At 48.7% G+C, this 25,813-nt stretch overlaps 1 protein-coding gene across 31 annotated transcripts in view; it reads right to left on the bottom strand.

The window, feature by feature from the left end:
• Positions 1-6,840: 6,840 nt before the first annotated feature.
• Positions 6,841-25,813, bottom strand: part of AHNAK (AHNAK nucleoprotein) — a 32,188-nt gene continuing 13,215 nt past the window's right edge. For 7 of the 31 annotated variants that reach the window (XM_049096480.1, XM_049096483.1, XM_049096484.1 and 4 more), the window contains exons 5-6: positions 21,907-25,153; positions 6,841-19,926 (exon numbers count right to left, since the gene is read on the bottom strand). In XM_049096480.1, the coding sequence (XP_048952437.1) occupies positions 7,679-19,926; positions 21,907-25,153 (15,495 nt within the window). In that variant the 3' untranslated portion in view covers positions 6,841-7,678. Of the gene's footprint in view, positions 25,154-25,813 lie in introns of all 31 variants that reach the window. The other 24 variants (XM_049096488.1, XM_049096495.1, XM_049096489.1 and 21 more) reach the window with 24 other exon arrangements.

The raw sequence follows: 25,813 nt of genomic DNA, 5'->3' as shown, positions 1-25,813 counted from the left end.
AGAGAGAAAGAAAGAAAGAAACAAAAGAAAGAAAGAAAGAAAGAAAGAAAGAAAGAGAAAGAAAGAAAGAAAGAAAGAAAGAGAAAGAAAGAAAGAAAGAAAGAAAGAAAGAAAGAAGAAAGAAAGAAAGAAAGAAAGAAAGAAAGAAAGAAAGAAAGAAAGAAAGAAAGAAAGAAAGAAAGAAAGAAAGAAAGAAAGAAAGAAAGAAAAGAAAGAAAGGTAGGTCAGGGCTCTACAAATCTCAAAAGACCTTTTCCATTTCCTAAAACCTCCCCAGAAAAAGATCCCCAACTTCCTCAGGGAAACAGCAATGGCATCACGGAAAAGAGAAAAAAAAAATTTTTTTTAAATCCGAACTTTTGGACTGGCCTTAGCAGAGTCCCCTGTTCCCAGCTGTGTGAGTTGAGACCCATTGCTTCCCCTCCCCTAACATCTCCTTCCTGTAAGCCCCCTTCTGGACCTAAGCCACCTTCTGGCCCATAGAGCTAAGAGCCCAGTGTGAGATCTCAAGAGGTTAAAGGGCCTTGTAGACTGAAATGCCCTGTAGGCAGAGAGGGTCTTTTCTTTCTTTCAACTTTTTTTTTAAAGATTTTATTTATTTACTCATGAGAGACTCAGAGAGGCAGAAACACAGGCAAAGGGAGAAGCAGGGTCCTCGTGGGGAGCCCGATGTGGGACTCGATCCAGGGCCCCCACGATTAGGACCTGAGCCAAAGGCAGACACTCAACCACTGAGCCACCCAGGCGCCCAGGTCTTTTCTTTATTAACCCTTCCCAATCCTCAGCCCCACTGTTGGGAAGTTTTTCCATCAAGGCCAGGCCTCACGCTTGCAGTGGAAAACAACAGAAGTTTTTAGAGGGAAGAGAAACCAATGTTCCCCACAGGCTTGCCTTGGCAGCGCCTCTGCTGGAAGCGCTCAGCCTGCAGGAGCACTTGTGGTTTGGCTGGGCTGTGGGCCACCGCGGGGCTATTCAGAGACTGGGAAACACACATGGCATTCTCGGGCACCTGGCAAGCATTCGTGCACCGACTTCCTTGTCCTCGTGAGGAGAGACAGAGAGCCACTCTGTGCTGCCGAGCCCCAGATCAGAGCTCCATCTTCCAGAGCCCCGGCAGAGAGCGTGCTGAGGATGAGGCACACATGCCCCAAGCCCTGTGTGCTTGCGAAAGAAGCTTGCCCAAACTTGGACTTCTATCTTCAAAACTTGGGTTTACTTGTTAATTCCGAAGGGAAAGTATGGCAGTTACAGTGGAGAAACTTGGCAATCTCCTCCTTAATCAAGGGCTCAGAATCTGGGATCGAGTCCCGCATCAGGCTTCCTGCGGGGAGCCTGCTTCTCCCTCTGCTTATGTCTCTGCCTCTCTCTGTGTCTCATGAATAAATAAATAAATAAATAAATAAAATCTTTTTAAAAATAATAAACACTATCAATGTCACGAATGACAACAAAAAGCTGAGGAATGGTTCTAGATGGAAGAGACCATGAGAACTAAAGACTATATGGGATCCGGGGCATGGATCGAGGCCAAAATGGGAAGGAAAGCCTCGCCAAAAGGCAGTCATTGGGCAATTAATAAAATTTAAAAATGGACTATATGTCAGATGATAGTATTGTACCAAAGTTAAGCTTTCTGCATTTGATGACTATATTGCGGTTATGTGAGATGATGCCCATGCATGCTAAAGTATTTCAGAGTAAAAGGTCCTGGTGTACTGCAATGGACTCTCCAATGACTCAGCAAAAATAGTGATAGTTATAACCTAGAGAGAGAGATTAAAACAAACGAGGTAAAATGGGTAAATCTATGGTAAAGGCATATATGGGTTATTCATTGTATTATTCTTGCAATGTCTCTGTCGGTTTTTAATTCAAAATAAATACGCTTTTAAAATAAAGAGAGAGAAAAAGAGAAAAGAGAGAAAAATACATTTTAAAGAAAAAGGAACATCAGGGGTGCCTGGTCAGCTCAGTCAGTGGAGCGTGTGACTCAATCTCGAGGTCGTGGGTTTGATCCCCATGTTGGGTGTAGTGATTACTTCCAAAGAAAAATCTGTTTTTTAAAAAAATTAAGTAAATGAGTAAAGAAAGGAACATTGGTCACATGCTCAGTGGCATCTCCCAGAGACTGAGCATGTCACAGTTAACGTGCTTAGCAGAGCTGAGGCGGGACCCAGCAGCAGTGAGACATGTGTGCCAGCGACATGCAAAGTCCCAGGGAGCAGCACACTTTCGCTTTGGAATACTGGAGACATGGCAATAATTCAATAATGCTGCCATTGTTCAAAACATTTGACCCAACTTACCAACCACACGGAATAAATAGTTGCACTACATTAGAATAATATCCTTGCTCTTGACCCAACCCAGTCCCATCCATCTAGTTAACCAGCTTTACTTCTGAAAGGATCGCTAACTACTGGAATGGGCAGCAGCCTTCAAGAACACATGCCTGATCTATGTTACAAATGAGGAAACCGAGGCTCAGACAGGAACCAAGGTCATGGCTAATCCCACTGATTCCTCCCAGGGCAGTGCTCCTTCCAAGGTTCTGTCCTGGGAACCCTGGAGTATCTTCCAGGCCTTGTGGCTATGGGCAAAAATTCAAGACAGGAATATTTGTGTTTCTCCAAGGAAAAAAAAATTAATGTATGGGTGACTTTGGGAGCCATTTCAAAAGAAAGGAAACAGGGGTGCCTGGGTGGCTCAGTGTCTGCCTTCAACTCAGGTCATGATTCTAGGGTCCTGGGATCGGACTCCCTGTTCAGCAGGGAACCTGCTTCTCCCTCTCCCTCTGGTGCTTCCCCTGCTCATTCTCTCTCTCTCTATCTCTCTCTCTCTCTCTCTAATAAATAAAAGCTTTTTAAAAAAGAGAGGAAACAAATATTCTTGACAGAATTTTCATGGCAGTGCCTCCCAAACATAAGTGTGTTTGTTTAAAACAAGAATTATCATATCACTTTATGATCACAACTTAAACACATCTCACACAATGGGGGCTATTTTAAGAAATCTCAATATACAGGGCACCTGGGTGGCTGAGTCGGTGAGGCATCTGCCTTCAGCTCAAGTCATGGGCTCCCTGCTCAGCAGAGTTTGCTTCTCCCTCTGCCCCTCCTCCCTGCTCATGTGCGCTCTCTCTCGCTCTCTCTCTCTCTCTCTCTCTGTCTGAAATAAAATCTTTGAAAAAAAAAAAAAAGAAATCTCAATATACAGAAATCCAAACTTGCCTAACAGAAAAAGGAGAGGATTCAGATACTGTCCTGGTTATTCTTTATCTGCATCTCCACCCTCAGTTGCTCCTCCATCTGGTCCTCCACCTCCAGGAGGCTGATCCCTTCACCAGCAACACCTAGACTCACTTGCCCCCCAGGGAGAGGCACCAGCAGGAGGAAAGATCATTTTTTCCTGTTTCCCATGGCTGGCAGTTTCTGGCAGGTACTGTGGTCCTTTGTCATGGCGACGGCTCCTGTGGGGGTTCCCCCCTCTGCCTCTAGTTCACACTGGATCCCAGGAACACCATTTCCTCCCCGGGTCCCCTCAGGCCCATGGGCAGTACCAGCCTCCTGCTGTCCCTGTCCTCATCACCCCTCACTGGCCACTCTGTCCCTGCCCACTTCTCCTTGAACAGCATCTTTCTCCAAGCCTCTGTGGTGGAACTCCCTTACAGTGGAATTTTGTTTCCCTTGGGGACCCAGACAGATTTAGAATGAGTTCCCATGGGGACGCCTGGGTGGCTCAGTGGTTGAGCGTCTGCCTTTGGCTCCAGTCATGATCCTAGGGTCCTGGGATCAAGTTCCACATTGGGCTCCCTGCATGGAGCCTGCTTCTCCTTCTGCCTGTGTCTCTGCCTCTCTCTCTATGTCTCTCATTAATAAATAAATAAATAAAATCTTTTTTAAAAATGAGCTCACATGAATAAAAAATATTTACTGCCATTTGTGTGCACATGGGGCATTCCAAAATAACTCCATTTTTGAAATGTCCCTTTAACCATGCCTCTTCCCACATACTCAAGCTGCCAAAAGCAAGGTATAAGGTAGAGGCTACAGTCCAGCCCTTGGATGGCTCCATGCATCTCCAAAGAAGGACCTGGAGGAGCCCAGCAGCCCCTTCCCCGTCTCCTGATGCTACTCCCACCTGCGACCTCAGTGTCAGACCTCTCAAATCTGGGCCCAGCAGCACTTTGGGGATAACGTGGCCCACCCTCATCAGTGACTGAGGGGGGCAGGGGGCTGGTGATGGAGGCATAAGGTAGAAGAGAGGGAGGGAGGGAAAGCGCAGGGCCCAACAGGCCAGGCAGAGAGAAGTTGGCTGGGACAGGCCCCCCACAAGCCTTTCCAGCCCCCGGCACCTCCTCCATGCTGTCCCTTCTAAGGTCATAGTCATTGCAGGAGGGAGGGCTTCTGTTCTGGGGCCGGCGCTTCCAACCTGGGCCTGATGTAGGAGTGGGCAACTAAAAGGCTTCACACATGTGAGTGGTCAGTGGTCATGTTCCTTCTCCATCCCACCCACCAGCCGTGACTACCCCAGCAGCGACATCGTACCCTGAGAGCCCGGGAACCATCCCTGAGCGTCACCACTAGCCTACAACCCTGTCTCAAGCTTTAAAAAAAAAATGCTAATTGATATAGAATTGACAACCTGAGTAGTCCCACCTAGGGGATCGTGTGAACATCCCACTACGCATCTCCCCTGCTGCTGTGCACACAATGCACCCCACCCTCCGGACACCAGGGCCACCTATCTCACACAGCGTGCCCATTTGGTTCCACCCCACACCTCAAGCTTCAGAATTGATGAAAGATTAGGGATTGGGCTTTGAGCTCTGAAAGAGTGAAAGAAGCACTTGGAGAGCTCCCAGGGAAGTCAGCACAGAAGGCAGCTGCGTGCAGATGTGTGTGCCCGCAGGTACATGCATAGTCTCACTCTTTGCATGGAGGGGTTTGCAGCTGCTCCACTAAGACCCCACACCCACCTTCATGCTCCCAATAAACACATGGCTGTCATTTGGATGCCACAACCTTAAATGTGGTGTCCTTGCACAGCTGACAACCCAAATACCCAAGCAGATTCTTTGGCTCTATGGCTACGGATCCCTATTTGATGGGTGAAGAAGCGAAGGCTCAATGGGTTTAAGTGTCTTGCCTAATTCACAAAAGCAAAGACTGCAGGTAAGTCATCTTAAGAAAAGCAGCAGGAATCCCTAGGTGGCGCAGCGGTTTGGCGCCTGCCTTTGGCCCAGGGCGCGATCCTGGAGACCCGGGATCAAATCCCACATAGGGCTCCCGGTGCATGGAGCCTGCTTCTCCCTCTGCCTGTGTCTCTGCCTCTCTCTCTCTCTGTAACTATCATAAATAAATAAAAAAATTAAAAAAAAAAAAAAAGGAAAAGCAGCAGGAAAAAAAAAAGAAAAGAAAAGAAAAGAAAAGAAAAGCAGCAGGAGCTCCAGCACCTCCTTTGTTCCCTCTTTCCAAAACCAAGAGCTGCAAAACCCCCAGGGATGCAGGCTCTGCTAACTGATGTACAAATGGATGAAGCTGACAATCCAAGCCAGGCCAGGGGGAGCCCCTCCCCGCAGTGGGCAGACCCCACCACCATGTGCAGAAACCCACTGACAAGCTGGTATCGGAGAGGATGAGATGGGGTGGGAGCCCTTATCCGTGGTCTGGGGTGATGGGAGAGGTGCAGAGCTGTCTCCAGGGACAGGAGGGCAGGGAAGCAGCAGCTCTGGGGAGTGGTGAGGGGAGGAGCTTGGTCCAATTGTTCTGGGGTAAAGAAGATGTGGTATATATACCCAATGGAATATTATTCAGCCATCAAGATGAATACCCACCATTTACATCCATGTGAATTGAACTGGAGAGTATTAAGCTGAGTGAAATAAGTCAATCGGAGAAAGACAATCATCATATGGTTTCACTCATACAGGGAATATAAGAAATAGTGAAAGGGACCATAAGGGAAGGGGAAAAAACTGAGTGATGAAAAATTAGAGAGGTAGACAAACCATAAGAGACTCCTAACCCTGGGGAACAAACAAAGGGTTGCAGCAAGGGAGGTGGGTGATGGGATGGGGTAACTGGGTGATAGGCACTAAGGAGGGCACATGATGAGATGAGCACTGGGTGTTATGCTATATGCTGGCAAACTGAATTTAAATAAAATTTTTTAAAAATTCAGATATAAAAAAAAGAGAAGGCATTGCCCTGTGCTCAGCAAGGACCAACATTAGAAGCCAGTTTCTAGAAGCCTCACACACATACAACATATATGGTCTGCAGACCATATAGACCATATAGAAATCAAAAGAGGACTCTGGTCACAAAGTGTTTTTCATAAAGTTCATAAAAACATCTACTACGAGATCAGCATTCTTATTTCAAAGAAGAAGAGGAACCTGAGGCCCAGACGGGGCAGGTAACTTGAGGCCACCCAGCAAACCAGCAGCCAAGTCAGAAATAGATGGCATACCCATAACTCATAACCAGATCGAGCCCTTCCTACCAGTCCGAAAACGTCTTGTTTTCCATTCATAACTGTAGCCTCCTACCCATCCAGAACCATCTCTAAATGGTATATTCATCTCTGAGGATGCAAAGTTGGTGACTGGGACCTGGGGCCTACGTCGCCAGGGTGCCAAGCCTCTTCTGACTTCTCAACAATGGGACAGCCAGCCTCACCATGAGAATTAGGCAGCAAAGATTCCCCCACCCCCGCCGCACCCCACCACCCATTGATGAAACCAGCAAATCTGCTGGATGGACTGACCGAGTCTGAACCATCAGACTGGGCGTGCAGGCTTCGTGCTCCCGACACAGAACACAAAGGCACAAGACATCAGAGTTAATAAACAGCTTTATTTGCTTTTGACAGCATCGATTTTCTGACATTCTCAATTAATTTGCCATTAAAGTGTGGGAAATTTTCTTAATCATGATAAGAGTTATTAAAAGAAGTCAGAACTAGTATCAGGAATGTGGCAGCCAGGAAGAAAACATTTCTCCTATGATACACAGGATGGAAGCCCCTCGTGCTGAGCTGGTGGGTTGGCCCATTTGCCAACAGGTCTCATTCTGTCTCACCATGAGCGCCAAACTGGCGAGGACCGCCACCTCTGGGGCAGAGAAGGCACTGCTGCAGAGATCTCAAGACCCCCACACGCTCCTCTCGGCCCTCCCTGGGTGTTCACCATCGAACAGATCCAATCTTAGGAGAAATGGGAGTCTGGCCCCCGCTACTGCCTTCTACCCCACCCCCCTTACTAACAAAAGCCCTAGAAGTCATTACAATGAAAAAGTGGGTTTCCATGACCCAACACTAACAATGTTCAGTAAAAATGAGGATAATAAACACAAAAGCTTGCTTAGTAAACAGGAGCTCTCAGCATTCATTGCAAAAAAAAAAAAAAAAAAAAAAAAAAACCTGAAATCGTAAGGCAAACACTGTTGGCTCTGCACATGGTCTGGACAAACTTGGAGCCCTTGACACTTAGATCTGTAAAGCTCTGACCCGGGCATTAACGCTGTCTGTTGGCTTTCGGCACTTGCATGGGCAGGGAGGCCGGGGCTTTGCATTATGCTGAGGCTGTCAGCGTTTCTCTTTGGCGTTTATATACAGACACACCCAAGGCTGATGTACTTTTATACATATATGTACACACACACACAGGGGCCTGCTACTCTTTCTTGGAGACTACCAGCTCCACCTCGGGAAGCTGGATGCCAACCTTCGTCCCGCTGTCATTGCTGGAAGACGAGGACAGTCGGGACACTCCGCTCCCCTGTAACTTGCCTGCCTCTTCATCACTCCCAGTCACCTCATAATGACCTTTGCTCTTTGACCCCAATCCACCAAAGGTACCGAATTTCAGCTTTCCATGCTTCCCTTTGACTTTTCCGCCTTCCAGGGACACATCCCCACCTTCAAACTCCAAAGTCCCAGTCGGAGTAGAAGGCGCAGAGAGCTCCCGTTCATCACTGAAGGAGTTTGAGCGGTGCCGAGGCTTCTTACTCTTAAATAAAGAGAATTTGCCTTTGGGGGATGATGTTTCAACGTCGTCGGTGTCTCCTTCCAGAGAACCTAGGCTGGCCTTTGAGCTCTTCAGGTCGCCCTTGGAGCCTGAGATGGATGCTTCCGGGGAGCCAGCGACACCACCTTTCCCTTTAGGTTTGGAAAAATTGAACTTGGGCATTTTGATCTTGGACTTCTTAAGTTTTATGTCACACTCTTCCCACTCACCATCTCCGGCCCCAGCCTGGTGGCCAGTGGCCTCTGCTCGAGGGAAGTTAATATCCACCCCCACTTCCCTGCCAACCAGCTCACGGCCAGAGAACGTGAATTTGGGGATCTTCATCTTGGGGAATGTTACTTTTCCAGATCTGCTTTCTGAGTGACCTGGAAACCCAGACACACTCAGCCCAGGACCCTGGAGTCCAATCTGGCCTCCTTTCACCCCTCCTTCTCCCTTTGGTCCTGAGAAATGAAGTCCCCCAGCAATCTTCGGGGCATCCAAGCTGAGAGCAGAGGTGGCCTGGGGTCCCTTGATGCTCAAGTGCCCTTCGCCCAGGCTGACAGCTGGGGCGCTGACACCCCCGGAAACATCCATACCTCCTTTGATTTTCAGGCCCTTCAAGCTGACACCGAAATCTGACTCAGGAGAAGCTGTACTAAGTGAAGGCCCCTTGATGCTAATGTCGGGAGCAGCCCCTTGGAAACCTATTCCTGAACCTTTTAGATCGCCTTTGACTTCAGGACCAGAAATCTGCCCTGCTGGGAGCTTCACATTCACACCCAGCAGCTCCACATCACATCCAGAGGGCTTAATTCCAGGCATCTGGAGGTTTCCTTCTAGGCATTGAACACTGATGCCTGGAAGACCTCCTCCAACAGTGGGACCTGTCATCTCACCAGCGGCCCCAAGGCTCCCTTTTATTTTTGGTCCTTCCAATTTCAAGTCCATGTCTGGTGCCGAGACTTGAGGGCCAGAGATCTGAGGCCCTTTTAGGTTCAGGGCTCCAAGGTTCACATCCATGCCTGGCCCCGGTAGCTCTCCAGTCACTTGTGGCCCCTTGACGTTCATGTCCAAGTCGGACCCTGGAGTTGAGATGCCAAACTGGGGCAGCTTCATTTTGGGAAGTTTAATGCTGCCTTCGGGGGCCTCCAAGCTCAGATCAGGAGCACCTACTGATACTTTAGGGCACTTGACATCATCAGAGACAGCCAGGTCTCCCTGTAGGCTTGGTCCCTTCAGGGCCACGTCTGGTGCGCCAAGGTTCAGTGTTGTTGAGGCATCAATCCCAGGCACTTTCACACCGTCTCCTTCCATCCTCACCTTTCCACCTTGACTTCTGAGGTCAAGCCCTGGAGTGTGCACCTTCACACTAGGAACAGAGGTATCCAGGTCTCCCTTCAAACTTGGTCCTTTCAAGTGCAGGTCAAGGTCAGGTCCAGAGACTTTTGGCATAGACAGGTTCACTGAAGGCAAGTCTACTTTTGGCTCTTTCAGAGACACATCAGCCCCTTCAAGCCTAACATCGGGTGCACTCAAGCCTCCTTCAAGAGAGGGCAGCTGGGCGTGGACTTCAGCTCCTCCTCTGCCTTCCATCTTCATACCAGGGACACCAATCTTGGGCATCGAAAACTTGGGGAACTTGATCTTCGGTTCTGGACCTTGCAGATCTATATCTGGTCCTTCCAGCCCCACCCTGGGGACCTCACCCTTTATCTTTGGTCCTTTCAAGCTAACATTCACATCAGGGATGGAGGCCTGAGTGGCAGAAATGCCAAACGACGGTGCTTTGACTTTCGAATCTAGGCCTTCAATGTTGACATCAGGTGCATCCAAGTTTGTCTGCACCCTGGGGCCTTTCAGGTCACCCTCTATTTTTGCCCCGGAGACATCCATGCCTGGCATCTTGACCTTGGGAGCCTTCAGCTTGATGTCAGGACCTTCCACGTGAATCCCCGGTGAAGAGATATCCAGATCAGGGGCCTGGATTTCACCCTCCATTTTAGGGCTAGGGAGAGGGGCCTCGGCCTTAAATTTAGATGATTTGATGTCAAATTCTACATCTGGAAAGTACATTTTCCCAAACATAGGTTTCTTGGTTTTAGGGGATTTCACATCAACTTTAAGCATGGCATCGGGCCCAACAACATTGACATCCATACCAGGACCCTTGAGAGTGGCATCAATTTCACCCCCAGGAACATTCAAATCAAATCCCTGTTTTTTGGCTTTCATTTTGGGGCCACTCATGTGAATTTTGGGCATTTTAAACTTACTTTTCTTGCCCTTGCCACCAACACTAATTTCAGGAGTCTCAACATTCAGCTCTGCCTCAGGCATAGTCACATCCAGGGAAGGTGACTTGAGGTCAGCTTTGGGGCTTTTTGCCCCAAAACCAAACTTGGGTTTCTTAAATTTGGGAATTTTAATGTCTGGACTCTCGACATTAATATCTGGGCTCTCCATGTGTACATCTAAGCTTGGAGCTTCTAAATCAACTTTGGGCCCTTTGAGGTCCACTTCAGCACCTTCCAACTTGGGACCAGAAACCCCAATTTTGGGTGCCTTGAAATGCAAATCAACATCAGGGACAGTTACTTTTGGGGCAGAAATATCCAGCGAAGGCATCTTCAAATTTGGGCCACTGAGCTTGGCATCTGAGCCTTCAAAATTCAGACCTGAACCTTTAAGATCTACTTCTGGGCCTTTGAAAGCACCGTCAGTCTTAGGGACAGACACGTCAAGATCTCCTTTGATTTTGGGTCCTTTCAAATCCAGGTCAACATCAGGCATGGAGATTTTGGGTGCTTTGATATTTATCTCAGGCATCTTGAACTTGGGGCCCTTCAATTTTGCATCTGGACCTTCGATATTCACATCTGGGGCACTGATGTCCATCTTGGGCCCAGAAATATCGAGGTCAGCTTTAGGGAGAGTAACATCCACGTCTGGGCCTTCTCCTTTAAAGCCAGGCATGCTGAACTTGGGCATTTTCACCTTGGGCATCTTCAGGTGCCAGTCTGGGCCATGGACATCCACATCTGGGACGTCAACGTCCACTTTGGGCCCTTTGATGTCAATTTCAGGACCCTTGAGGTCACCTTCCACCTTAGGCAGAGACACATCCACATCACCCTTTACCTTGGGACCTTTCAGATTCAAGTCAATATCAGGCATGGAGATCTTGGGGGCTTTGATGTTCATCTCAGGCATCTTGAACTTGGGGCCCTTCAGTTTTGCATCTGGACCTTCAATATTGACATCTGGAACATCGATGTCCACCTTGGGTCCTGAGACATCAATATCGGCCTTGGGCAGGTTCACGTCCACTTCTGGGCCTTCTCCTTTGAAGCCAGGCATGCTGAACTTGGGCATTTTCACCTTGGGCATCTTCAGGTGCCAGTCTGGGCCATGGACATCCACATCTGGGATGTCAACGTCCACTTTGGGCCCTTTGATGTCAATTTCAGGGCCCTTGAGGTCACCTTCCACTTTAGGCAGAGACACATCCACATCACCCTTTACCTTGGGACCTTTCAGATTCAAGTCAATATCAGGCATGGAGATCTTGGGGGCTTTGATGTTCATCTCAGGCATCTTGAACTTGGGGCCCTTCAGTTTTGCATCTGGACCTTCAATATTGACATCTGGAACATCGATGTCCACCTTGGGTCCTGAGACATCAATGTCAGCTTTGGGCAGGTTCACGTCCACTTCTGGGCCTTCTCCTTTGAAGCCAGGCATGCTGAACTTGGGCATTTTCACCTTGGGCATCTTCAGGTGCCAGTCTGGACCATGGACATCCACATCTGGGACGTCGACATCCACTTTGGGGCCCTTGAGGTCACCTTCCACGTTAGGCAGAGACACATCCACATCGCCCTTTACCTTGGGACCCTTCAGATTCATGTCCACTTCAGGCATGGAGATCTTAGGTGCCTTGAGGTGTAGGTCAGGCATTTTAAACTTGGGGCCCTTCAGTTTCCCCTCTGGGCCATGAATGTCAACATCAGGAGTGTCCATGTCCAGATTAGGGCCTTTAACATCCACTTTGGGTCCTTTCAGATCTCCTTCCAGATTAGGAATGGAAAAGTCCAAATCTCCCTTTATCTTAGGTCCTTTCAAGTTCAAATCAATATCACTCATGGAGATTTGTGGGGTTTTGAAATGGACATCGGGCATTTTAAATTTGGGACATTTGAGCTTCCCTTCAGGACATTCAATATCTACCTCTGGCCCTTTTAGATCACCTTCCATCTTAGGTAAAGAAAGGTCTGCATCCTCCTTTACCTTTGGCCCTTTCAAACTTAAGTCAAAGTCAGGCATGGAGATCTTGGGGGCTTTGATATTCATCTCTGGCATTTTGAACTTGGGGCCTTTCAGTTTCCCCTCTGGGCCTTCAATGTTAATATCAGGAGTATCGATGTCCACTTTGGGGCCCTTGATGTCAATTTCAGGGCCTTTAAGGTCACCTTCCACTTTGGGCAGAGAAACATCCACATCACCCTTCATTTTGGGGCCCTTGAGGCTAAAGTCAAGGTCAGACATGGAGATCTTGGGGGCTTTAATGTTTATCTCAGGCATCTTGAACTTGGGGCCCTTCAGTTTTGCATCTGGACCTTCAATATTGACATCTGGAACATCGATGTCCACCTTGGGTCCTGAGACATCAATGTCCGCCTTGGGCAGATTCACGTCCACTTCTGAGCCTTCTCCTTTGAAGCCAGGCATGCTGAACTTGGGCATTTTCACCTTGGGCATCTTCAGGTGCCAGTCTGGGCCATGGACATCCACATCTGGGACATCGACATCCACTTTGGGGCCCTTGATGTCAACTTCAGGGCCCTTGAGGTCACCTTCCACCTTGGGCAGAGACACGTCCACATCGCCCTTTACCTTGGGACCCTTCAGATTCATATCCACCTCAGGCATGGAGATCTTAGGTGCCTTGAAGTGTAGGTCAGGCATTTTAAACTTGGGACCCTTCAGTTTCCCCTCTGGGCCATGAATGTCAACATCAGGAGTGTCTATGTCCACCTTGGGTCCTGAGATGTCAATGTCAGTTTTGGACAGGTTCACTTCCACTTCTGGGCCTTCTCCTTTAAAGCCAGGCATGCTGAACTTGGGCATTTTCACCTTGGGCATCTTCAGGTGCCAGTCTGGGCCATGGACATCCACATCTGGGACGTCAACGTCCACTTTGGGCCCTTTGATGTCAATTTCAGGACCCTTGAGGTCACCTTCCACCTTAGGCAGAGACACATCCACATCGCCCTTTACCTTGGGACCTTTCAGATTCAAGTCAATATCAGGCATGGAGATCTTGGGGGCTTTGATGTTCATCTCAGGCATCTTGAACTTGGGGCCCTTCAGTTTTGCATCTGGACCTTCAATATTGACATCTGGAACATCGATGTCCACCTTGGGTCCTGAGACATCAATATCGGCCTTGGGCAGGTTCACGTCCACTTCTGGGCCTTCTCCTTTGAAGCCAGGCATGCTGAACTTGGGCATTTTCACCTTGGGCATCTTCAGGTGCCAGTCTGGGCCATGGACATTCACATCTGGGACATCAATGTCCACTTTGGGCCCTTTGATATCAACTTCAGGGCCCTTGAGGTCACCTTCCACTTTAGGCAGAGACACATCTACATCTCCTTTCACCTTAGGACCTTTCAGGTGCAAATCAAAGTCAGGCATGGAGATTTTAGGGGCTTTGATGTTCATCTCAGGCATCTTGAACTTGGGGCCCTTCAGTTTTGCATCTGGACCTTCAATATTGACATCTGGAACATCGATGTCCACCTTGGGTCCTGAGACATCAATGTCAGCTTTGGGCAGGTTCACATCCACTTCTGGGCCTTCTCCTTTGAAGCCAGGCATGCTGAACTTGGGCATTTTCACCTTGGGCATCTTCAGGTGCCAGTCTGGGCCATGGACATCCACATCTGGGATGTCGACATCCACTTTGGGACCCTTGAGGTCAACTTCAGGGCCCTTGAGGTCACCTTCCACGTTAGGCAGAGACACATCCACATCGCCCTTTACCTTGGGACCTTTCAGGTGCAAATCAAAGTCAGGCATGGAGATCTTGGGGGCTTTGATGTTCATCTCTGGCATCTTGAACTTAGGACCTTTCAACTTTCCCTCAGGACTCTCAATCATAACATCGGGGCCTTCAATGTCCAGTTTGGGTCCTGAGACATCAATATCGGCCTTGGGCAGGTTCACGTCCACTTCTGGACCTTCTCCTTTGAAGCCAGGCATGCTGAACTTGGGCATTTTCACCTTGGGCATCTTCAGGTGCCAGTCTGGGCCATGGACATCCACATCTGGGACATCGACATCCACTTTGGGCCCTTTGAGATCTACTTCAGGGCCTTTAAGATCCCCTTCAAACTTAGGAAGGGAAACATCTACATCACCCTTCACCTTGGGGCCCTTCAGGTTTAAGTCAATATCAGGCATGGAGATCTTGGGGGCTTTGATATTCATCTCTGGCATCTTGAACTTGGAGCCTTTCAGTTTCCCCTCTGGGCCTTCAATGTTAATATCAGGAGTGTCAATGTCCACCTTGGGGCCCTTAATATCAATTGCAGGGCCTATGAGGTCACCTTCTACCTTAGGCAGAGAAACATCCATACCGCCCTTCATTTTGGGGCCCTTCAGGTTAAAGTCAAGGTCAGGCATGGAGATTTTTGGAGCTTTGATATTCATCTCAGGCATCTTGAACTTGGGGCCCTTCAGTTTTGCATCTGGACCTTCGATATTGACATCTGGAACATCAATGTCCACCTTGGGTCCTGAGACATCAATATCGGCCTTGGGCAGGTTCACGTCCACTTCTGGGCCTTCTCCTTTGAACCCAGGCATGCTGAACTTGGGCATTTTCACCTTGGGCATCTTCAGGTGCCAGTCCGGGCCATGGACATCCACATCTGGGACGTCGACGTCCACTTTGGGCCCTTTGATGTCAATTTCAGGACCCTTAAGGTCACCTTCCACCTTGGGCAGAGACACGTCCACATCACCCTTTACCTTGGGACCTTTCAGGTTTAAGTCAATATCAGGCATGGAGATCTTGGGGGTTTTGATGTGCATGTCAGGCATCTTGAGTTTGGGACCTTTTAAGCTTCCTTCTACACCTTCCACATTGATTTTTGGGCTCTCGATGTCCATTCTGGGACCCTCTAGGCTGATATCTTTTTTTGGCAAATCCACAGCCATTTCTGGCCCTTCTGCTTTTAAGCCAGGAGCACCAAATTTGGGCATTTTCATTTTGGGCATTTTCAAATTCCAATCTGGACCATGAACATCCACATCAGGTGCATCAAGATGAACTTCTGGTGCTTTAATATCTACTTTGGGTCCTTTAAAGTCACCTTCTAAATTAGGAGCTGTAAGATCTAAGTCTCCTTTGACTTTAGGACCTTTCAAATTTAACTCCACATCAGGCATAGAAACTTTAGGAGATGAAATACTTAGGAAAGGCATTTTGAACTTGGATCCTTTTACTTTTCCTTGGACCTCAACATCAGGAGCATTAGTATCAACTTTTGTACCTGTCACATCAATATCTGGCTTTTTAACTTTGACATCCACCTCAGGTGTCTGAACTTTGGAGCCTGAAAAATTAAATTTAGGAAGCTTAAAACGTGATTTCTTTGATTTGCCTTCAAGATTGACCTTAGGACCAGAAATGTCCACTTCTGGGCCCTTTACATCCAACTTGGGAGCTTTAACATCAACTTCTAATTTGGGCCCAGAAACATCAACATCTCCCTTAAGTTTTGTGCCTTTCAAATTCAGGTCAATTTCGGGCATGGAGATCTTGGGCATGTTCACATGCATGTCTGGCATCTTCAGTTTGGAACCTTTTAATTTTCCTTCAGGGCCATGAATGTCAATATCTGGAGCTTCTACATCTATCTTTGGGCCCTTGATGTCAAGAGTAGGCCCTTTCACATCACCTTCTATATTTGGAAGGGAAACATCTAACTCTCCTTTCATTTTAGGGCTTTTAAGATTAAGGTCCAAATCTGGCATGGAGATCTTAGGAGCTTTGATGTTCATCTCAGGCATCTTGAACTTGGGGCCCTTCAGTTTTGCATCTGGACCTTCAATATTGACATCTGGAACATCAATGTCAACTTTGGGTCCTGAGACATCAATGTCAGCCTTGGGCAGGTTCACGTCCACTTCTGAGCCTTCTCCTTTGAACCCAGGCATGCTAAACTTGGGCATTTTTATCTTGGGCATCTTCAGGTGCCAGTCTGGGCCATGGACATCCACATCTGGGATGTCGACATCCACTTTGGGGCCCTTAATATCCACTTCAGGAACTTTAATCTCATCTTCCACTTTCGGTAAAGACACATCCACATCGCCCTTCACTTTAGGGCCTTTCAGGTTAAGATCAATGTCTGGCATGGAGATCTTTGGAGCTTTAATGTTCATCTCAGGTATCTTGAACTTATGACCTTTCAACTTTCCGTCTGGTCCTTCAATGTTAACATCAGGGCCTTCGATGTCCAGTTTGGGTCCTGAGACATCAATGTCAGCTTTGGGCAGGTTCACATCCACTTCTGGGCCTTCTCCTTTGAAGCCAGGCATGCTGAACTTGGGCATTTTCACCTTGGGCATCCTCAGGTGCCAGTCTGGACCATGGACATCCACATCTGGGATGTCGACATCCACTTTGGGGCCCTTGATGTCAACTTCAGGGCCCTTGAGGTCACCTTCCACGTTAGGCAGAGACACATCCACATCGCCCTTTACCTTGGGACCTTTCAGGTGCAAATCAAAGTCAGGCATGGAGATCTTGGGGGCTTTGATGTTCATCTCTGGCATCTTGAACTTAGGACCTTTCAACTTTCCCTCAGGACCCTCAATGTTAACATCAGGGCCCTCAATGTCCACCTTGGGTCCTGAGACATCAATGTCAGCCTTGGGCAGGTTCACGTCCACTTCTGGGCCTTCTCCTTTGAACCCAGGCATGCTGAACTTGGGCATTTTCACCTTGGGCATCTTCAGGTGCCAGTCTGGGCCATGGACGTCCACATCTGGGACATTGATGTCCACTTTAGGGCCTTTGAGGTCAACTTCAGGGCCTTTCAGGTCTCCATCTAACTTGGGACCTGTGACATCAACATCTCCTTTTATTTTTGGACCTGTTAGATTAAGATCAATATCTGGCATGGAGATCTTTGGAGTCTTAAAATGCATCTCAGGCATCTTAAACTTAGGACTTTTCCACTTTCCTTCAGGTCCTTCAATATTCACATCAGGACATTCAACATCCACCTTAGGTCCTGATACATCAATGTCAGCTTTGGGCAGGTTCACGTCCACTTCTGGGCCTTCTCCTTTGAAGCCAGGCATGCTGATCTTGGGCATTTTCACCTTGGGCATCTTCAGGTGCCAATCTGGGCCATGGACATCCACATCTGGGACATCAATGTCCACTTTGGGGCCCTTGAGGTCAACTTCAGGGCCCTTGAGGTCACCTTCCACCTTAGGCAGAGACACATTCACATCTCCTTTGACCTTAGGACCTTTCAAGTGTAAATCTACATCAGGCATGGAGATCTTGGGAGCTTTGATGTTCATTTCTGGCATCTTAAATTTAGGCCCCTTGATTTTTCCCTCTGGATTCTCAATGCTTACATCCGGGACTTCAATGTCAACTTTGGGTGCTGAGACATCAATGTCAGCCTTGGGAAGATTCTCATCTACCTCTGGACCCTCTGCTTTGAAACCAGGCATGCTTAACTTGGGCATTTTCATCTTGGGCATCTTTAGGTGCCAGTCTGAGCCATGGACATCAGGAGCATTTATATCTACTTTGGGGCCCTTGATGTTCACATCTGGTGCTTTAATTTTGCCTTCTACCTCAGGCACAGACACATCAACATCCCCCTTCATTTCTGGTCCTTTCAAATTTAGGTCCACATCAGGCATAGAAATATTTGGGACTTTGAAATGCATGTCTGGCATCTTGAACTTGGGACCTTTCAATTTGCCCTCTGGTCCTTTGATGTTGATATCTGGCCCACTGATGTCACCTTTGAGGTCTGGCCCTTTGAGGTCACTTTCCAATTTGGGAATATCAGCATCTACCTCTCCCTTTATCTTGGGACTTTTTAAGTGTAGATCAATGTCTGGCATGGAGATTTTGGGTGCTTTAAAGTGCATGTCTGGCATCTTAAATTTAGGGCCTTTCCATTTGCCATCTGGACCTTCCACAGCTACGTCTGGCATCTCAACATCCAATTTGGGGCCTTTGACATCAACTTCTGGACCCTTTAACTCTCCTTCCAGCTTTGGGGCAGAAACATCAAAGTCTCCTTTGACTTTAGACCCTTTTAAGTTGAAATCAACATCAGGCATGGAGATCTTAGGGGCATGAAAGTGCATTTCAGGCATCTTGAACTTGGGGCCTTTCAGTTTTCCTTCTGGACCCTCAAGGCTCACATCTGGGGCTTCAATGTCCACCTTGGGTCCTGATACATCAATGTCAGCCTTGGGCAGGTTCACATCCACTTCTGGGCCCTCTGTTTTGAAACCTGGCACACTGAACTTGGGCATTTTCATCTTGGGCATCTTCAGGTGCCAGTCTGGGCCGTGAACATCCACATCTGGGACATCAACATCCACTTTGGGTCCTTTGATGTCCACATCTGGCACTTTCATTTCACCTTCTATCTTGGGCACAGACACATCCACATCCCCTTTCACCTTGGGACCTTTCAAGTGTAAGTCCACATCAGGCATGGACATCTTGGGAGCCTTGAAGTGCATCTCTGGCATCTTAAATTTAGGGCCTTTCAATTTTGCATCAGGACATTCCAGATCAACATCAGGCACCTCCACATCCACACTGGGGCCTTTCAAATCTCCTTCCAATTTTGGCACTGACACATCCACCTCTCCCTTTAGTTTTGGCCCCTTCAGATTCAAGTTCACATCAGGCATGGAGATCTTGGGAGCCTTGAAGTGCATCTCAGGCATCTTAAATTTGGGTCCCTTCAGCTTCCCTTCTGGGCCCTCAAGGCTCACATCTGGGGCTTCAATGTCCACCCTGGGTCCTGATACATCAATGTCAGCCTTGGGCAGGTTCACATCCACTTCTGGGCCCTCTGTTTTGAAACCTGGCACACTGAACTTGGGCATTTTCATCTTGGGCATCTTCAGGTGCCAGTCTGGGCCGTGAACATCCACATCTGGGACATCGACATCCACTTTGGGTCCTCTGATGTCCACATCTGGCACTTTCATTTCACCTTCTATCTTGGGCACAGACACATCCACATCCCCTTTCACCTTGGGACCTTTCAAGTGTAAGTCCACATCAGGCATGGACATCTTGGGAGCCTTGAAGTGCATCTCTGGCATCTTAAATTTAGGGCCTTTCAATTTCGCATCAGGACATTCCAGATCAACATCAGGCACCTCCACATCCACACTGGGGCCTTTCAAATCTCCTTCCAATTTTGGCACTGACACATCCACCTCTCCCTTTAGTTTTGGCCCCTTCAGATTCAAGTTCACATCAGGCATGGAGATCTTGGGAGCCTTGAAGTGCATCTCAGGCATCTTAAATTTGGGTCCCTTCAGCTTCCCTTCTGGGCCCTCAAGGCTCACATCTGGGGCTTCAATGTCCACCTTGGGTCCTGATACATCAATGTCAGCCTTGGGCAGGTTCACATCCACTTCTGGGCCCTCTGTTTTGAAACCTGGCACACTGAACTTGGGCATTTTCATCTTGGGCATCTTCAGGTGCCAGTCTGGGCCGTGAACATCCACATCTGGGACATCGACATCCACTTTGGGTCCTTTGATGTCCACATCTGGCACTTTCATTTCACCTTCTATCTTGGGCACAGACACATCCACATCCCCTTTCACCTTGGGACCTTTCAAGTGTAAGTCCACATCAGGCATGGACATCTTGGGAGCCTTGAAGTGCATCTCTGGCATCTTAAATTTAGGGCCTTTCAATTTCGCATCAGGACATTCCAGATCAACATCAGGCACCTCCACATCCAAATTGGGGCCTTTGATATCAACTTGTGGACCTCTGAGATCACCTTCTAGTTCAGGCACAGAAGAATCCATTTCTCCTTTCATCTTAGGTCCCTTCAAATTCAAGTCCACATCTGGCATGGATATCTTAGGAGCTTTGATATTCAACTTAGGCATCTTAAATTTAGAGCCTTTTAATTTTCCTTCTGGTCCCTCTATATCCAAATCAGGAGTATCAATGTCCACTTTGGGGCCAGAGATGTCAATGTCGGCTTTGGGCAGGTTCACGTCCACTTCTGGGCCCTCACCTTTGAAACCAGGCATGCCGAACTTGGGCATTTTCACTTTGGGCATCTTCAGGTGCCAGTCTGGACCATGGACATCCACATCTGGGACATCGACATCCACTTTGGGTCCTTTGATGTCCACATCTGGCACTTTCATTTCACCTTCTATCTTGGGCACAGACACATCCACATCCCCTTTTACCTTAGGACCTTTCAAGTGTAAGTCCACATCAGGCATGGAGATCTTGGGAGCCTTGAAGTGCATCTCTGGCATCTTAAACTTAGGGCCTTTCAGCTTCCCTTCTGGACCTTCAATATCAATATCTCCAACATCCACATCCATTTTCGGGGCCTTCATGTCAATTTCAGGACCTTTCAAGTCTCCTTCCACTTTGGGAAGGGAAACATCTACATCAGTTTTCAGTTTAGGGGCTTTCAGATTAAGTCCAACATCAGGCATAGAGATTTTGTGTGTCTGTATATTCATGCTTGGCATCTTAAACTTGGGACCCTTGAGTTTTCCCTCTGGACCTTCAATATTCACATCTGGAGCATCAATGTCCATCTTAGGTCCTGAGATATCAATGTCGGCCTTGGGCAGGTTCACGTCCACTTCTGGGCCTTCTCCTTTGAAGCCAGGCATGCTGAACTTGGGCATTTTCACCTTGGGCATCTTCAGATGCCAGTCTGGGCCATGAACTCCCACATCTGGTGCATTAATGTCCACTTTGGGACCCTTGATGTCAACATCAGGAGCTTTTATCTCTCCTTCTACTTTTGGAATTGTAACATCATAATCTCCTTTCATTTTAGGACCTTTCAAATGCAAACCAACGTCTGGCATGGATATCTTCTGAGGCTTTATATTCACTTCTGGCATCTTAAATTTAGGACCTTTTACTTTCGCCTCTGGACCATCAATATTCACATCTGGAACTTCAACATCCACCTTGGGCCCTGAGACATCAACATTTGCCTTGGGCAGGTTCACATCCACATCTGGGCCCTCACCTTTGAAGCCTGGCATGCTGAACTTGGGCATTTTCACCTTGGGCATCTTCAAGTGCCAGTCTGGGCCATGGACATCCACATCTGGAGCACCAATGTCAACTTTCGGCCCTTTAATGTCCACATGTGGCACTTTCACTTCATCTTCTACATCAGGCACAGACACATCCACATCTCCCTTTAGTTTTGGCCCCTTCAGATTCAAGTTCACATCAGGCATGGAGATCTTGGGAGCCTTGAAGTGCATCTCAGGCATCTTAAATTTGGGTCCCTTCAGCTTCCCTTCTGGGCCCTCAAGGCTCACATCTGGGGCTTCAATGTCCACCTTGGGTCCTGATACATCAATGTCAGCCTTGGGCAGGTTCACATCCACTTCTGGGCCCTTGCCTTTGAAGCCTGGCACACTGAACTTGGGCATTTTCATCTTGGGCATCTTCAGGTGCCAGTCTGGGCCGTGAACATCCACATCTGGGACATCGACATCCACTTTGGGTCCTTTGATGTCCACATCTGGCACTTTCATTTCACCTTCTATCTTGGGCACAGACACATCCACATCCCCTTTCACCTTAGGACCTTTCAAGTGTAAGTCCACATCAGGCATGGACATCTTGGGAGCCTTGAAGTGCATCTCTGGCATCCTAAACTTAGGGCCTTTCAGCTTCCCTTCTGGGCCCTCAAGGCTCACATCTGGGGATTCAATGTCCACCTTGGGTCCTGATATGTCAATGTCAGCCTTGGGTAGGTTCATGTCCACATCTAGGCCTTCGCCTTTCAAACTCGGCACACTGAACTTGGGCATTTTCATCTTCGGCATTTTCAGGCTCCAGTCTGCTCCTTGGACGTCCACATCTGGTGCTTTGATGTCCACATCTGGAACTTTCATCTCACCTTCTATTTTTGGTGCAGACACATCTAGATTGCCTTTCATTTTGGGTCCTTTAAGATCCAAGTCAACATCTGGCAGAGTCATCTTTGGAGCTTTAAAGTGCATCTCAGGCATCTTAAACTTGGGGCCTTTCAACTTTCCTTCTGGTCCTTCAAGGCTCAAATCTGGAGCACTAATATCTACTTTGGGTGCAGAAATGTCTACATCAGCCTTGGGCAGGTTCACGTCCACTTGTGGGTCCTCCCCTTTGAGGCTGGGCATGGTAAATTTGGGCATTTTTATCTTGGGCATCTTGAGGTTCCATTCAGGACCATGAACTTCAATATCTGGGCCACTGATGTCTACTTTTGGCCCTTTGAGCTCCCCTTCCATCTTTGGCACTGTAACATCATATTCCCCCTTTACCTTGGGACCCTTCATATGCAAATCCACATCAGGCATGGAGATCTTAGGGGCCTTGATGTTCATCTCGGGCATCTTAAACTTGGGACCCTTCAGCTTTCCCTCAGCTTCTTCGATATTCACATCTGGAACATCAGTGTCCACCTTGGGTCCTGAGACGTCAACATCGGCCTTGGGCAGGTTCATGTCCACTTCTGGGCCCTCTGCTTTGAAGCTAGGCATGCTGAACTTGGGCATTTTCATCTTGGGCATCTTCAGGTGCCAGTCTGGGCCCTGAACAGCCACATCTGGAGCATCGATGTCCACTTTGGCACTTTTAAGTTCAACATCAGGAACCTTAATCTCACCTTCAACTTTTGGCACTGTGATGTCGTATTCTCCTTTTGCTTTAGGGCCTTTCAGATGTAAGTCCACATCTGGCATGGAGATTTTGGGGGCTTTGATATTCATCTCAGGCATCTTAAACTTAGGTCCTTTCAATTTCCCTTCTGGTCCCTCAATGTTCACATCAGGAGCACTAACGTCTACCTTATGCCCAGAAATATCCACATCAGCCTCAGGCAGGTTCATGTACACTTCTGGGCCCTCGGCTTTGAAACCTGGCACACTGAACTTGGGCATTTTCATCTTGGGCATCTTCAGGTGCCAGTCTGGTCCTTGAATGTTCACATCTGGGACATCAATGTCCACTTTAGGGCCCTTTAGGTCTCCTTCAAGTTTTGGTACTGTTACATCATACTCTCCCTTCACCTTTGTGCCTTTAACGTGCAAATCCACATCAGGCATAGACATCTTTGGTGTCTTGACACTCACTTCTGGCAGCTTAACATCAGAACCTTTAAGTTTGCCTCCCAGGCCCCCTATGTTGACATTTGGGGCCTCCACATTGATTGTGGACCCTGCAATACTGACTTCGCCTTTGGGTAGTTTCACATCTACATCCAGGCCTTCCCCTTCAACTCCTGGAGTGCCAAACTGGGGCATTTTCAGGTTCCATTCTGGGCCATGGACCTCCACATCTGGGGCACTGACATCCACTCTGGGGCCTCTGACATCAACCCCAGGGACTTTGACTTTCCCTTCCACTTTGGGGATATCTACACCCCCTTTCGCTCTAGGTGCAGCTGCATTTAAGTCAACATCTGCTATTGAGATACTGCATGTTCCCATTTTCCCAGAAGGACTACTCAGTGTGGGTCCTGCCAGGGTCCCCTCAAGGCTCGGGGTCTCTATGTCCACTTTGGAGCCTTTGATGGCCACTTGCAGGCCTCTGACATCACCTTGTACACCAGGCACTGAAACCTTCATGTCTCCCTTCAATTTAGGGGACCCAAAGCTCAAATCCACGTCCTGCATGGAGATTTTAGGTTTCTGAATAACCATTTCAGGAGTCTTGACTTTGGTGCCTTTCACTTTCCCTTCCAGCCCCCCAACGGCAACTTCAGGCAGGCTGACATCCTCAGACACCCCAGGAAGAGTCACTGCACCTGTGGGCAGTGTCACGTCAACACCAGCTCCCTCTCCCTTAGAACCTGATACAGAGAATTTGGGAACTTGCATCTTGGGCATATTCAGTTTGCCCCCAGACCCGTGAATACCAGCGTCGGGAGCTTGAACTTCCACACTGGGGCCAGTGACAGTGCTGTCGATCTGCGGCACAGAGATGCCCACCCCTGTGCTCCCCTGTGGCTTAGCACCTTTCAGGCCTAGGTCACCCTCATGGGATGGCCCGGCGATCTGGGGGCTCTTCAGCTTCCCCTCAAGCCCCTCGATATTGACAGAAGGAACACTGACTTCTAGCTGTGGGGTCTGGATGTTCCCACCAACCATCAGGCCTGGTTTGCCACCCTGGCGCCCCACAGAGAATTCAGGTGTGGAAATGCTCAGCCCTGCCACTGGTGCCTGGCCTTCAGGCACTGTCGAAACACCAAATTTTGGCACCTTCAGAGTGGGAATTTTAATTCTCCCATTACTGCCACTCTCCAGAGACGGATCCTGCACCTCCACTGCTCCCCCTCCAAGAGAAGACGAGACATCCACTCCTGGAATGTGGACCCCTCCTTTGCCACCTAAGTCCAAGCCCTTTGCACTGACATTGATTCCTGGGCTTCCCACCTTTATCCCAGGCATGGTGACCTGGAGCTTCGAGTGGCCAGCACCTTGGAGCTCTGGTCCCGAAGCAGAAACAGACCCTGCCCAGTTGTCCATGACAGAGCCTGCAGTAGGAGACACAGCCCCCGAGCCCGAGGGCAATCTGATCACTGTCTTGCCAGGGTGGGTGGCCACATCCACAGTGGAGATTTCAGTCATTTCATGCTGTGGAATCTTGATCTTGAACTCTGGGCTGCTAAATTCGATGTCCTTGGCTCCCTCTCGGCCTGTGACGTCAACTGTGTAGGCCGTGACCCTTCTAGTCACTGTGATGGTGCGGCTCTGGGTCTCCCCAGGATCCCCTTCTATTCCATCCTCTGACCTCAGCCGAGGCTTGATCTTCGTGGTGTAGATGCGCTGGTACTCCTCATCATCCCCGCTCTGCAGAAAGACACGGCCGGCAGAGGTTGCAGCAGGGTCTGAGGAACCCCACATGCCCGGCCACAGCCCAGCTGACAACCTGGTTGCCCGTTCCCCACAAGAAGCTGGGACCAGAACAGAGGCCCACGGAGCCTCCGGGAGCAGAGCAGGGGGTGCTGAACAAAGGGGCTGACGGCCACATCACAGGAGAAATACAAATTATCTGGGGGAAATTCAGGGAAGCAAAAGCCACGAGGAGTGAAGCAGGGTAGACTCCTGCCTGTGCGGTCTGGAAGAAGGATTTACATCAATTCTAGATTCAAATCGGCCTGTCAAGTCCCAGGGATTCTCTCAATTCTCAACTCACTGGCTTGTTTAATGGAGAAGGGGAATCCTCTCAGGGACTCCTCAGAAGGCATTTGTTGAGACCCCCCTGTGCTCGGGTTAACACTTTCACTTTGAGGACCATTGCTGGTTAAATAAACAAGCCATCAGAAGGAGCAAAGAAACATCCCCGGGCACGTCACTGCTCAGCCTCTGACTCACAGGTGAGGCCAGGGCTCTGGAAGCAGAAAAATGGTGTCTGGGAGGCGGAATGGGGCACCTGTGAGACTATTTGGAAGATTCCTGCTGAGCAGTTCACCCTCCTCCTGGCATCAAGAGCCAGACAGCATGAGTGGG

Source organism: Canis lupus, chromosome 18 (assembly GCF_003254725.2).
Source record: "Canis lupus dingo isolate Sandy chromosome 18, ASM325472v2, whole genome shotgun sequence".
NCBI classification, from domain to species: domain Eukaryota; kingdom Metazoa; phylum Chordata; class Mammalia; order Carnivora; family Canidae; genus Canis; species Canis lupus.
The sequence above is the reverse complement of the archived record's forward strand: the minus strand, read 5'-3'. Positions and strand labels throughout refer to the sequence as shown.